Raw genomic sequence first — 13,702 nt, 5'->3', positions numbered from 1 at the left:
GTTCAAATGCAAACAGGTGAAACCAAAAGCTCACATCAATTATTTGTAACACAAATAGATTGGGAAATACAATCAAATTAGGAACGGATGTAAATCTGCAGGAGAACCAGCTTTTTAGCAATGGTGGGGAGTGGAAGGTTGACTGGAATGGTAGAAAAACTATTATCTCAGCTAGTGTTATAGGAGTTTTTTTACCTCATTGATCAGATCAAGATTAAGAATATCAGATGGTTGGAACAAGGCCAGAGATAAAACAGATTTGAAGATGTGTTGATTGTGAAGTCAGGGGTTGGAAAGCAGGAAGGGGAAGGAGAAGTAAGGAGGGGAGAAATAAGTGGGACTCCAGGTTTGGCACAGAGGAAAGGGGGTTAGCTGGAGGTTACCTAAATTTGGTAAATTCAACGTTCATACCGCTGGCTTGTAAGCTACCCAGGCAGAATATGAGGTGTTGTTCCTCCACATTGCATGTGACCTGGAATAGAGGAGACCCAGGACAGAAAGGCCTGATTGGGAAAGGGAGTTAAAATGGTTAGCAATTGGGAGAACCAGCCAGCCTTGACGGAACGAGCAAATTGTTTAATTCTTCTGTTGTGGGTACATTTGACAATTAAACTCTTGACTCTTGATTGAAGACTTTCTCCAGAATTGAAACATTGAGAAAATAAATTAGCATCAAGTTGCAGAGAAGATAGGGGAAGGATGGTTAGGACAAAGGGGATATATCTGATATGGTGAGGCCCGGGTTTCTGTGTTGATGAGCTGTTGATTAAGTTCTCTACTTGGTGGAGAGAGAAAGCAAAAAGGAACAAGTAAAGGCTGTGAAATGCTGAACTTAAGGAAATGCCAACAGATTTGACCAGCAAATACAGCTGCGGTCTTGAAATACACTATCAGAGGGACACTCTTCATTAATATTGTCACAGTCTGCCCTCTCCTCCCTATACTTTTCCACCGGTCCCTCCTTCTCCTCGCCTGCCTGCCACTCCCCTCTCATCAGCCCAACTCTCCTCACCTGTTGCACTCAGTTGCCTCTGATCACCAATTAACCCGGTATATAGACTCTCCTCACCGTGCACACAGTGCCAGATTGTTCTCAGCAGTCATGCAAGACTCTCCAGCGATTTCCCGACTGCCTACACGGATTCGAACCTGCCTGCCGTCTGCCGTCTTCCCGGATAGCACCTCAGCCTTCTGTCCCCGACCACGGCATTCGTCCCGTACCTCCTGGTTTCTGTCTGCCTCTCTCTTGGGCTGTTTGGTGTATCCCTGCAACGGCTCCTCGACTTCCTGCCTGGTTTCGACTCTCCTTTCGTCTGTCCCTCGCTGGTTTGTTTGCATCGTGTGTTGGATCTCCTGGTTACCGGACCTTCCGCTACCCCGACTACGTCTCCTGCCTGCCCCTCTTCGGAACCCTCGCTCAATCCTGAGCCTCTGTGTGAGTACGGTGTACCCATTCCTGTGTTACTACTCTGTGCTGCTATTGGGTCCTAGCTATACCCATTACAAATATATCATTAAGAGTAATACTAATGTGAAGTCCCATTTGGATTTGTTCAAGAAGGAACTGCAGATGCTGGAAAATCGAAGGTACACAAAAAAGCTGGAGAAACTCAGCGGGTCCAGCAGCATCTATGGAGCGAAGGAAGTTTTTCCTTTGCTCCATAGATGCTGCTGCACCCGCTGAGTTTCTCCAGCTTTTTTGTGTACCTCACATTTGGATTTGCTTGACAGTGAAAAATATTCCCAAATATTTATTTCTACATTCATTCATTTATTTTCCAGGTGATTCTCATTAAAAGTCGGTGATTTCTGGTTTGTGATTTATTTCTTCAAGCAACATTGGTTTCAATTTGTAGCAGAATGATGTAAGTATTTTAAACTAATCTAATTAACCTATAAATAATAGATGGTAAGTAATTGAAGAAAATATTAATTTCCCCTTTATAAATAGCTATGATTCACCTCATCCGTGTCAGATGAACGTGCAAACAACTGATAAAATCATCAACGTATAAGTTAGTGTCAAAACAATGTTCCTTCCTAATGAACAAAACAATATTTGACACAGATAAATCATCATGAAAAGACATTGTATTACACATGAAATTTCAAGACAGGCTTGAACCTATTTATTCACTGTTATGATTGCAAAGTAGGAACAACATGGGGCATCGTAACATTACCTGATAGTTCTAGCATAGCAAAAATTCGGTAAATTCAAGCACTTCAGAAGGCTAAGAGAAAATACACATGGGTGTGAATGGCAAATAAGCCATTCTTTAATATTTTCCTCAACAGTTTCGAACTGATGAATTCTTAACTCAAACTATTAAAAACGCAGGAATATCACACGGAAGTTTTACGATAGATATTCCTTGCTGACATTTGGCCTTGACTTAAAATGTCTTGTGGAATGGACTAGTTTTTGAACAAGTTACAGACCATTGAAAGTTGACCAATTCCAGCATGAATTCTGACATTGTTACAAGTCTTCATCTCTCATCATCTTTGGCTTCACAATGTTTCCTTAAATAGAACCTTTTACTCAATTCACCTTAGCTTTCTCTCCTATTCAAGGAAACTTTGGTTCAATTTGACATTTTCCCGTGACTTGGAAGATCCCAGCATCTTGATATTACTAGAGCTTTCTGAAAGAACTGTTTCCTTATCAAAACAGAATTGGAGCAGCAATTACTTTTCCAACTCCTTTTTCTCTGCGTAGTTGATTTATTTTAGTTTTCTGTTGATTTAACAATAATTCTGTTCTACACCTTACAGTATTGCCTTTTACATTCATTCATGAAGACATATTGGTTTCTTCCCTGCGTGCCAAGCTTATTTAAATATACATATATTTTTTTAATTCTGTGACTTTTCTTCTGAATTTTTAGAGTACATAATTGGATATCCGCCAAAACCAAGAGCAGAGATTGCTGGTCTGCTGAGTGAAATCTAAGCAATTTGCCAATTAATTGCAGCTGCAGTGCCCAGCCAACACTATCCATGCAGTTTATTGTCGAGATACTTCAGCATGAAGGGGTAACCTCTTCAATGGCTCTCGACAAAAGCTGGAATGCAATGCTTAGATCTCTTACAATAGAGATGCATTACTGTTGGAGCAGGTGCTGCCAGTTGTTCCATTGATAAAGCTAATCTGGGGTACAGTGTAGAAATACCTTGGCAAGCCACAAGGTTTTTGGTCACTGCAATAGACATCTTGATGTTCGGTTACTGTAAGGGGCCAGGAGATCAAGCAGATATGGTCGCAGTAGAGGTTTTGAGGTTATTGTCAGAAGATAAATCCTGAGGGATAAGGGGGGGGGAAATAAATGTATTCGTATCTCAGTCTTAAATGGCTTCCCCTCTGTTGACTGATGAGCAAAGGCTGGCAGTGAGGCAAGGTCTTCAATTTGAAATGGACAGGTGTGTTTTCAAATCCGTCCCTGCTCTCACTTACCTCTTTCCAAGATGTATCCCTCATCACGATTTTTGAATATCTTCAAATTTAATTACTTCACCAATGGTACCCCGAGTGTAATAATCCTCATCAAATCTTTCCTCACCCACCTGTCTCACTCTTAAGTAATTTATTAAATTCTTTGGTCATTTTGGTCCAGAACTAGGGGTCACAGTTTAAGGATAAGAGGGAAGGCTTTTAGGACCGAGATGAGAAAATCATTTTTTACACAGAGAGTGGTGAATCTGTGGAACTCTCTGCCACAGAAGGTAGTTGAGGCCAGTTCATTGGCTATATTTAAGAGGGAGTTAGATGTGGCCCTTGTGGCTAAAGGGATCAGTGGGTATGGAGAGAAGGCAGCGATGGGATACTGAGTTGGATGATCAGCCATGATCATATCGAATGGCGGTGCAGGCTCGAAGGGCCTACTCCTGTACCTATTTTCTATGTTTCTATTTTCCGATCATACCTTCAATGTTCCTGTCGTATCATGGGAAGTTTAGCTGTGTATAGATAATGTATAAGTAGAAACTGTTGAAAATATTGATGTTTCATTGCATTAAACTAAAACAATTATGAATATCTAACTGTAAAGTATCCTTCTTAATTCTGTCCATACTGAAACAAATTTTGCAACAAGGAATGTTAGTTTACATGAATATTCATTATATGAATATAACATAGGCCGTTCCTGTGGTTAATAAATACTTATTTCTCTTTACAGAACTTCACTCCTAGAGAAGCAACTGTCTATGATTCTAAACAGTATGTTGATTCCAAACAGTACGTTGATTCCCGCACTTAAAAAATGCAACCTCAGCATACAAAGCTCTGTGTCATGTAACTTCTTAAAACGTTTGATTTTACATCAGTATTAAGAAAATCCATCAATGTAAAATAATTCCCCAACAAAGACATGAACAGGCAACACTTACATTCTGTTGCTGGGGATAATCTTCTGGCCATCGCAAAACCATGTCATCTGTGGTTGTGGGTAACTGCTGAGGTTCGGGGATTTTAGTACTGCAGCCTGACCCTGTGATATTGTAATACTCTGATCACCTCCTTCAAAGTTCCCCAAGTCTGCAGATACAAAATTAGAGATTGACTGATTAAATGTGAAACCCTATCAAACATTGCAAAAAATAAAAATACGTAATTTCCTGATATGAAAAAGACATAAACTGATCATCAACTGGAATTTAGGGGATAAACTTCATATGCTTAAATAATAAATAGCTTTTCAAGAGACAATCTAGACAAATACCATCTAATTTCTTGTTTTTTTGTTTCCCATTCCCAGATCAAACTGGATATCTGTTAAAGGTCTGAAGAAGGGTCCCACCACAAATGTTGCCTGACCCGCTGAGATCTTCTCGCACTTTGTGCTTTGCTCAAGCTCCAACATCTGCAGTCTCTTGTGTCTCTAGCTGCTAAAACATATTTGGAACAACTACAGCTTGATACCACTTCCTTGTTAGGAAATACCTGTGGATATAACCAACATCTTGACTTGGAGTGAAAAATGTATCTACTGCGACACCGCTACACAATTTAACTTTTTATAAGATGCATATAGGGTTCAAAAAACAGATTCAGTAGCTGTATGTGGATTGTCCAACACTGAGTATACACCGAACATGAAGAACACTGTCTTTTATTTTTTCACTATGTTTTCTGCACTTGTTTGTTTAAAAATGTGTAGATTTGTTTTATTTAAACTTCCAAATTCGTAGAAAGCATTATCATGATGGGAGGCAGTGACACATGGGAGGGGGGAGCTGTTGTAGTTAATATTTGGAAGAGAGAGTCTAGAAAATTAGCAGCAATGATGGTGGGTAAAAGCATTTCAGAAACAAACTCGTCAAACGCGTGACATCCCTAATATCTGTGGTTAGACTGAAATTTGAAGCAGGTTTCCAGGGGTTTATATTGAATAAAATCTGGGTAAGCTTAAAGGAATTCTAAACTCAAAATTCATACAGATTTTAGTGTTACATTTTTAGGTTGCAAAATGCATTTCAACAGCATATGAAAACCTGCTTTTGAAACATTAATAACCCATGAAAGTGAACATAAGAAATAAAAGCATTAGGTTATTTAGTCCCATGTGCCTCTTTCACCATTCCATACAATTATTAGATCAATTACCTCAGAGCCACTTTCCTGTATAGCCTTTGATTGCTTTAAAATCAAAACAATCCAGGATTCCCTGTCTTGAAAGCTCTCTACAACTGTGACTCCAAAGCCCACTTGGGTAGCGAATACTAAAGATTCACGACCCACTGGGTGAAGACATCTTTTTTCATATCAGTCCTGAATGGCTGATGCCCTTTTTTGAATCTGTGACCCTTGATTCCAGATACACAAGCCGAGGGAAACATCAACCTCCATTTATGCTGTTATTACCCGTAAAAATGTTCTGTACAGAGATAACAGCCATTTAAACGTCATAAAAATCTGTAAGATTGGGACAAATGCATTAGAACAAAACAATCAACCACATATCTTATAGCTGGACAGACCGTTCTAAACTGTTATTTTACTGTAGCAGTTCCCCTCTGCACCTGTTATTGGATGATATAGAAGCAGACACAAGGCTTTTGAAAACGGTAACATTTCTGCTCCTGAACAATTTAAGAAAAATTGAAAATTCGGCCAGAGTGTTCTGTTCTGTATTTAACAATTTGTGACGGTTTTTTCTGCTGTCTTTGTTATAAATTCATGTTAATATTCAAGTTTTGAATTGTTTACATTTTAATTTTTCTGCTCAGAGAAAAAGAATGGGCGACATTTCGGCTCAAGACCCTTGCTCAGAAACGTCTCCTCGTCCTTTTCTCCAGAGATGCTGCTTAACCTGTCGGGTTACTCCAGCTTTTTGTGTCTATCTTTGGTTTAAACCAGCATCTGCAATTCCTTCCCACACCAAGACTAAAGGCATTTAGGTTGACTTTTTAGGTTCATGGTCTTGCATCAGGAGAGGAAATTCCTAGCAATTGGGATATTTTAAATTGCAAAGGCGGGTAAAGGGTAGAAAGATCCCAATTTTTCCACAAGACAGAATAGGTGTCATAAACAACAACTCATCATCCTCTATCAGGTGACACCAATCCCTGCCACCCATTTACTCTTGGTCTCCACCTAATCAACGGTTCGTTCTCTCCATCCCTCCACTTCTTTCACAATCCACAATAAAAAGTTTCTAAACGTTCCTAGTTCTGATTCAAGGTGATCACCACAGACATTAACTTTCTCTCTTTACACCGACTGAAAGACTTGCTGAATATTTCCACCACGTTCATTTTTTTAGTTCAGATGCGCAGCATCTGGAAGTTTGTGCTTTTTGACCAGTAACTGGTTGATTTGGGGACTTGCACGAGATTCCTCGTAAAAGGTAATTTTTTCAAACCGAGAAGATAACCGTTAGCTCTACATTGATAACTCATAAAACCAGAGTTTTTCTACAGGGTAGGGCTCTATGCATCATGATATGCTGAAGTTATGCACAGCATTTTCCATTAATTAACACGTAAAAACTTTCATAATTAGTGTCCAACGATCTATAAATTATTATAGAAAGATATTATGGCATGGTTTCACTACAAAGGGTTCAGTTTGTAATTAATCAAAATAGCATTTGTGATTACAAATACCTACTTTTTTCCCCCAGTGTGATGATGATAAAAATGATTTTCCAAAGAATGGATGCAATCATGGCAAACAAATGAAAATTTTAACGTTATATAGATGGATTACATTCTAAGCAAAGCCCGCAACAGAAGAAATTTGATGCCAGCAGTCAATAGTAATTAGGTCCATTCAAGCAATAACCAGGATAACTCTGCTTTCTTTCTGAAATAAGACTTGATTATGTACCTTGAGTATGAAATGGCTGTAAGTAAACAAGCCATTCCTGAAATTTGAAATTAACTTAAAGGAATCAGATCAGTTAACAAGATAAATTAGTAGCCTACAAGTCTGACTCACAAAGCAAGAAAGAGATCAGACTTAACAGCTCTACACAAATGTAATGAAGTACATTACTGAATCGAACAGATTGCAACTTATTTAGAGTAGCTTTGAAATGCTTGAAATGAAGTAACATTGACTGAAAACTAACAAAAACCTGCAATTTCACCTCACATTTTCATGGGTTCTAAATCAATCATAAGTCACTGTTCCAAGCTGCTTCATATATCTATAATGACCTGGGTCACTTCACATCCCATCACACAGTAGAGAAGCTGTGTGATGTAGAGCTGACAGATTGAAGCCAGGCTGATGCCAGATACTCAACTCAAGCAGATAAATCACCAGAATTATCTCCAAAAGAGTCCAATTAAAGCAGTGTAAGTCAGGGATTATGAAGTTCAATAAAGCACTGTGTAGTTCCAACACATAATACTACTACATAAGGATGCAATCAAGATCTGATTTCACTCTGCACCAAATCTTATTTCATCTTTACCATCTGGCAGGATAAAAATCTCAGGAAAGGTAATTTCCCTGCATCTCTTCCACTGCTTCAGCTGACTACAGAACAGAATACTGTGGGCCTAGGAAAGAGTCTTCTGTGTGATCACCAATATCAAGAGGACAAATAGGTGAAAGGTGATGGGGGTGAGACAAATATTTCCCAAAAATAGAAAAAGCAGTTTTCAGCAAATGTCTAATGGAAATGTGAATATACCAGAGAAAAGTATTCAAAGAGAAATATTTAGTTTGGTTTATTTCACACTTTAAATTAAATAGAGTGAAGGCTTCTTGAGAGACGACGGTAAAGTACTGTGTTAAAGAGTCATTCAGACTTTAAACAGAGTTAAGTCAGGCAATGAGCAAAATGAAATATTTCTCACAACATAGTGTAATATGGACTGTTTGGTATAGCCATATGTGATTGTGAGAATCTAGAAATGTATATTTTTGATTGGTAAACAAATACGAAAAAAGATAATGATGTTCATCTGTGGATACAAGGAACTGCAGAAACTGGTCACAAAAAAGGACACAGAGTGCTGGAGTAACTCAGGGGGTCTGGCAGCATTTCTGATGAACATGGATAGGTGACGTTGCTGGTCAGAACCCATCTTCAGAATAATTGTAGTCAGGGGGAGAAAGCTGTAAGAGAGGTGGGGGCAGGACAAGCTTGACAAGTGATAAGTGGATTCAGATGAGGGGGAAGGGTTTACTGGAAAATGGGTAGACAAAGGCTAGAGATGGGAAGAAGACAAAAGGTTGTGAAAAGTAATGACGTTCAGCTTATGATTTCAATATATTTATAGATCATAATAAAAATTCAGATGCTGGAATATGGTGAACAAGAAGATGTCAGTAACATTCAGACAGTATAGGGCAGGAGGAAAAAAGATAGCGAAGACCCCAGGCTGATCATCCCATCATGAACTGTCACCATGCTGCCCAACAAGCTGACTATCCCCAGCATTTTTTGCTAATACACCAGAACTGGTCAGTTATGACAGAAACTGGAAAGGCTGGTTATCTGAATTAATTGAATTTAATGATAAGCCTCAAAATTAGATTTTGCTGGAATGGTGCAAAAGGCTGAGGATACAAGTGAGGATGAGAGTTTCAATGATTGACATGTAAACAATAATGGTTTTGTTCTTAAAAAGTTAATGCCATTTTAATGGTATTTCTTTAAATCACTGTACATAAAATGTTACATTTTTCGTTAGTTTATTAATTACCTGTTTAGATAGTACATAAAGGTGGAGGTGTTGGACAAGAACCACTGAAACAGCAGTCACATTTTAAGATGAGGTGATTATAGCAGTTTCATCTTTGTACACTCATTATCCATCCCCACGTTCCCCATTCTGTATTTCTATTTCTATATTGCACTATTACTACGAACAGACGCTAAACTGCATTTTGTTGTACCCATACTTGTATCTGTGCAATGACAATATAAAGTTGAATTGAATTGAATTTCCCTTTAATCCCCTCTTTTCCCTCCGTCTATTCTCTTCCACCAATATCCCTCCTTCCAGTTTTACATTTTTGCTCCTCTTCCTACGTTAGCTGACATCCCTTTGTCTTCTGTTCACCTCTAGTGTTTGACATGAAATCCACAGATTTGCCAACCTCCTCTGGAGAGGGTCCCAGGAATGAGTGGGTTAACTTATGATGAGCGTTTGACAGCACTGGGCCTGCACTCACTGGAGTTTAGAAGAATGAGGGGGACCTCATTGAAAGGTACTGAATAGTGAAAGGCTGGGATAGAGTGGATGTGGAGAAGATGTTTCCACTAGTGGGAGAGTCTAGGACTAGAGGTCATACCCTCGGAATAAAAGGACTTTACTTTAGGATGGAGATGAGAAGGAATTACTTTAGTCAGAGGGTGATGAATCTGCAGAATGGGTGTCAGGAGTTATGGGGAGAAAGCAGGAGAATGGGGTTAGAAGGGAGAGATAGATCAGCCATGATTGAATGGCAGAGTACTTGATGGGCCGAATGGCGTAATTCTGCTCCTATTACTTATAACCTTCACCCCCACCCCCTCACCTATAACTTGTCTTTCTCTTCATCGTGCTGCCTGACCCACGGAATTCCTCCAGTACCTTGTGTTTTACTCAAGATTCCAGAATCTGCAGTTTCCTGTGTCTCCAAGTCGCTCACAACTGTAGGTGATGCAAGGACAAACTAACCTGACCAAAATATCATTTTTAATTCTGACTACACTGCCATTAATTGAGGTGCAAGGTATTGGACAAATAAATCAATGAATAGTCTTTGGTAATATGCAATATAGGTCATTGTATCTTGTTCACTTTTCTTAATTTCCTGTGCTACCAGTGAATCAATAATTAATTGTATTGGCAGTTCGAAGAATTAGATCACACTATATCAGAAGGTGGTACCTTCTTTGGTACTTTCAGATGACATCGCACATGGAACATTTCAAATATACAGCTGATTATTATGAGCACCTTGAATAACATATGACATGCACTTACATGCTACATGTACTTGTGTCTTCCTCTGCAAAAGTGCTCCACGTCTGTTCCTGACCACACACTGGTAAAACCCAGTGTCCGAACGCTGAAGCGATGGGATTACATATCTTGAAAAAAAAGAAATGTTCAGTTTACGACTCAGAATATACCTGGACAGAATTCAACCATCAAGTTCTGTTTCAACAAGCACGGTATTACTAGCACAACCTATAAATTGGCAAGTGAAGTCATTTCATCAGATTGCATCACAGCTTGATTTGGGAACAGCCCTGTCCAAGAAGGCAAGAAATTGCAGAGAGTTGTAGATGTAACCAGTCTCTCACACTGTTCAGCCCGTGCACCATTGATTCCAACTACACTTCATGCTGTCTTGGGAATACAGCCAAGATAATCAAGGACCACGGTCATTCCCTTTTCTCCCCTCGCCTGTCGGGCAGAAGACACAAAAGTCTGAAAACGCATACCACCAAAGTTAGGAACAATTTATTCTCGGTTATCAGACTACTGAACCGTCTTTCCGTAAGTTAGGGTGTAGTTACAACCTTCTAACTGACGTCATGACAAACATTGGACTTTTCCTCTGTTACTGCAATGTCGCATTGCTGTAAAACCATATTCTGCATTCTCAGATTTTTCTCTTTATATTACCTGTTGTCCTTGTGTATGGCTTGATTGTACTCAAGCATAATATGATTTGATTTAACCGAATAGCACATAAACCAACGTTTTTCACTTTCGCAATATACTTGAAATCAATAAATACAAATGCTCTGACATCGGTAAGTGAGATAAGAGCCTGCAAAAGGGAATTTAGGAAATTAGCAGCAATGTTGAAAGCCAAGACCTCTAAGAGAGTAATCTCGGGATATAGGAAGTAATGAGTTTAGAAATAGGAAAAGATAACTGGTGAATGCATAACTAAGGAGCTGGTGCAGAGCTTTGGATAACTGGAATCTTTACTGGGCAGATGTCACCAATACAAGGATGCATCTAACTAGTCGGGGACCGCCATCCTCGTAAAGAAGTTTGTCGCTGATCTCAGGATAGTTTGAACTAGCGATGCAGGGGTTGGGACCCAATATGACAACGTAAAATGAGGGGAGAGAGATGCGTGTGTAGTAAATAGAGCACACAGGTCTCATGGGCAGTGCGGTGGGGGTGCAGCTGAGACTGGTCTGCTTAACGCGTTTACATGAATGCAATGAGCCTTACAGGTAAGACAGATGAGTTGAAAGTGTGGCTTATGATATCGTGGCAAACATGGAAATGTGACTGAGCGATAGTATTTTCAGGTGTGACAGGGGGAGAGTTCCTGAAGGATAGTGTGTTGCACTGTTGATCAGGGAGAAGATTATCACCATATGTCTTGGGAGGATCCGTAAATGAACCATATGATTAGAACTTATACATAAGAAAGGGCGATCACTTTGATGGAATATTATAATCCTCCAAATAGTCAGAATGATTTCAAACAACAAATATGTGAACATAGAGCAATAGGATGTAAAAGCATTACGGTTGTAGCAGTGGGTGATTTGAACTTTATTAACTGGGATGTGTAAGGGGCCTAGAGAGAGTGAAATTTGTTAAATGCAACTAGGAAAGGGGTTTTATGCAGGATGTAGACAGTCCAACTTGTGAGGGAACTTTACGATCTTATCAGAGGAAGTGAGAATGGGCAAGAGCTGGAAAGTCTGTGATAGAACACTTTGTAAAGAGGGGTGCCTAAAACTAGGTAGTCTAGGTTTTAGGGTGTGAGAGGTGTTAGGTTTTAGGGTGAGAGAGGAAATATTTAAGGAAGATCTGAAGGGGCAGGTTTTTCACACAGAGGTGGAAGGTTTATGGAACTATGTGCAAGCAGATATGGTGGAGTCAGGTTAAATCTCAGCATTGAAGATACATTTAGACCAGAACATGGAGGGGAAAGGAATGAGAGGTACGGACCCAAGTCTGGGAAATAGGTTTAGCATTGATTGATATATCGGTTGGTATGGAAGCGTTAGGCCAAAGGGCCCGTTTTCATGCTTCATGATTATATGTACTAACCTTTGTAACACAAACAGGTCCCCTTTACACATGAAACAAATTTAGTTCCATTAACACTGAATCTAAAGGTTCTCATATGCATTTTAATATGTTGACAGAATGTTTTGTACTTATATGAATGCGAGTGGATGGCTTTAGCTTAGCTTGCCTCCAATCATTTCAAAATCCTAATTACACTAAACTCGAGGTAGGATAAATTGGCCATTCACACCAGCAAAAGACAGCAGTCCAAACAAGATCAAGGTCTGCTAATAGTTACAATAGGCTCTTGAGACCACATGCCAGGTCAATATAACAAGTTGAAACAGTAAATGCTGCCAATAGAAAAAAAGAGTATTCAGTGTAGTTTTGTAATCTATGTTATTGGGAACATGTTGAGGAAATATAGTGGTCATGACACAAATTTACTGGGATGCTGCCTGTAACCTAAATGGCTCCTACACTGCCTATGAGAAAACATAAAGATTTGTAAAATAGTGGGTCTTTCATTTGAACAAAGGAGATTACTGAGCTACAGTGGTATATAAAAAATGCTGAAATGCTTGTGTCGATTAGAAAGAAGCAGATTATTCCAGTGGTTTAGTGAACAAGAAGCAGAGAACATAGATATTATTCCTGGCAACGAAAGGATTGACAACTAGTCGCTGAGAGATGCACTCATGACTGCCAACAAGCTGTATTTCTTGCTGCAAAATACAAAGTGCCAGGGAAACTCAGTGGGTCAGGTGACAACTATGGCCAGAATGAACAGATGGTGTTTCAGAATGAGTCCCGTCTTCAGACAGGGAGTCAGGTTTTTGAGTCCTTAGAAGGGTCCTGACCAAAAGTCAGTTGTCCATTCCCTCCACAGATGCTGCCTGACCCGCTGAGTTCCTCCTCAGCATTTTATATTTTGCTCAAGATTCCAGCATCTGCAGTTCCTTGTGTCTCCTTATTACTTGTTGCTTTTGGGGATCAGTTAGGAACAAAAGCAACAAAGATTTGACTGCCACACTCACACCAAACAGAGTGGTGCTGTGGTAGAGCTGCTGCCTCACAGCGTCAGAGACCCGCGTTAAATTCTAACTATGGGTGCTGTCTTTCTGGAGTTTGTACATTCTCCCTATGATCGCATGGGTTTTCCCCGAGTTCATCCCTCATTCCAAAGCCATGGAGGTTTGTACGATAATTGGCTCCTCTAAATTGTCCCTAATGCGTAATGCAAAATTGGGATAACATGGAA

At 39.6% G+C, this 13,702-nt stretch overlaps 1 protein-coding gene across 1 annotated transcript in view; it reads right to left on the bottom strand.

Annotated features, from left to right (window-relative positions):
- sdk1a (sidekick cell adhesion molecule 1a) overlaps window positions 1-13,702 on the bottom strand; it is a 513,213-nt gene that overhangs the window by 305,469 nt on the left and 194,042 nt on the right. Inside the window, 2 exon segments of the mRNA XM_055651028.1 lie at window positions 4,393-4,540; window positions 10,435-10,541. Coding sequence (XP_055507003.1) covers window positions 4,393-4,540; window positions 10,435-10,541 — 255 coding nt within the window.

This window comes from Leucoraja erinacea, chromosome 20 (assembly GCF_028641065.1).
Source record: "Leucoraja erinacea ecotype New England chromosome 20, Leri_hhj_1, whole genome shotgun sequence".
Classification (NCBI taxonomy): domain Eukaryota; kingdom Metazoa; phylum Chordata; class Chondrichthyes; order Rajiformes; family Rajidae; genus Leucoraja; species Leucoraja erinaceus.
The sequence above is the reverse complement of the archived record's forward strand: the minus strand, read 5'-3'. Positions and strand labels throughout refer to the sequence as shown.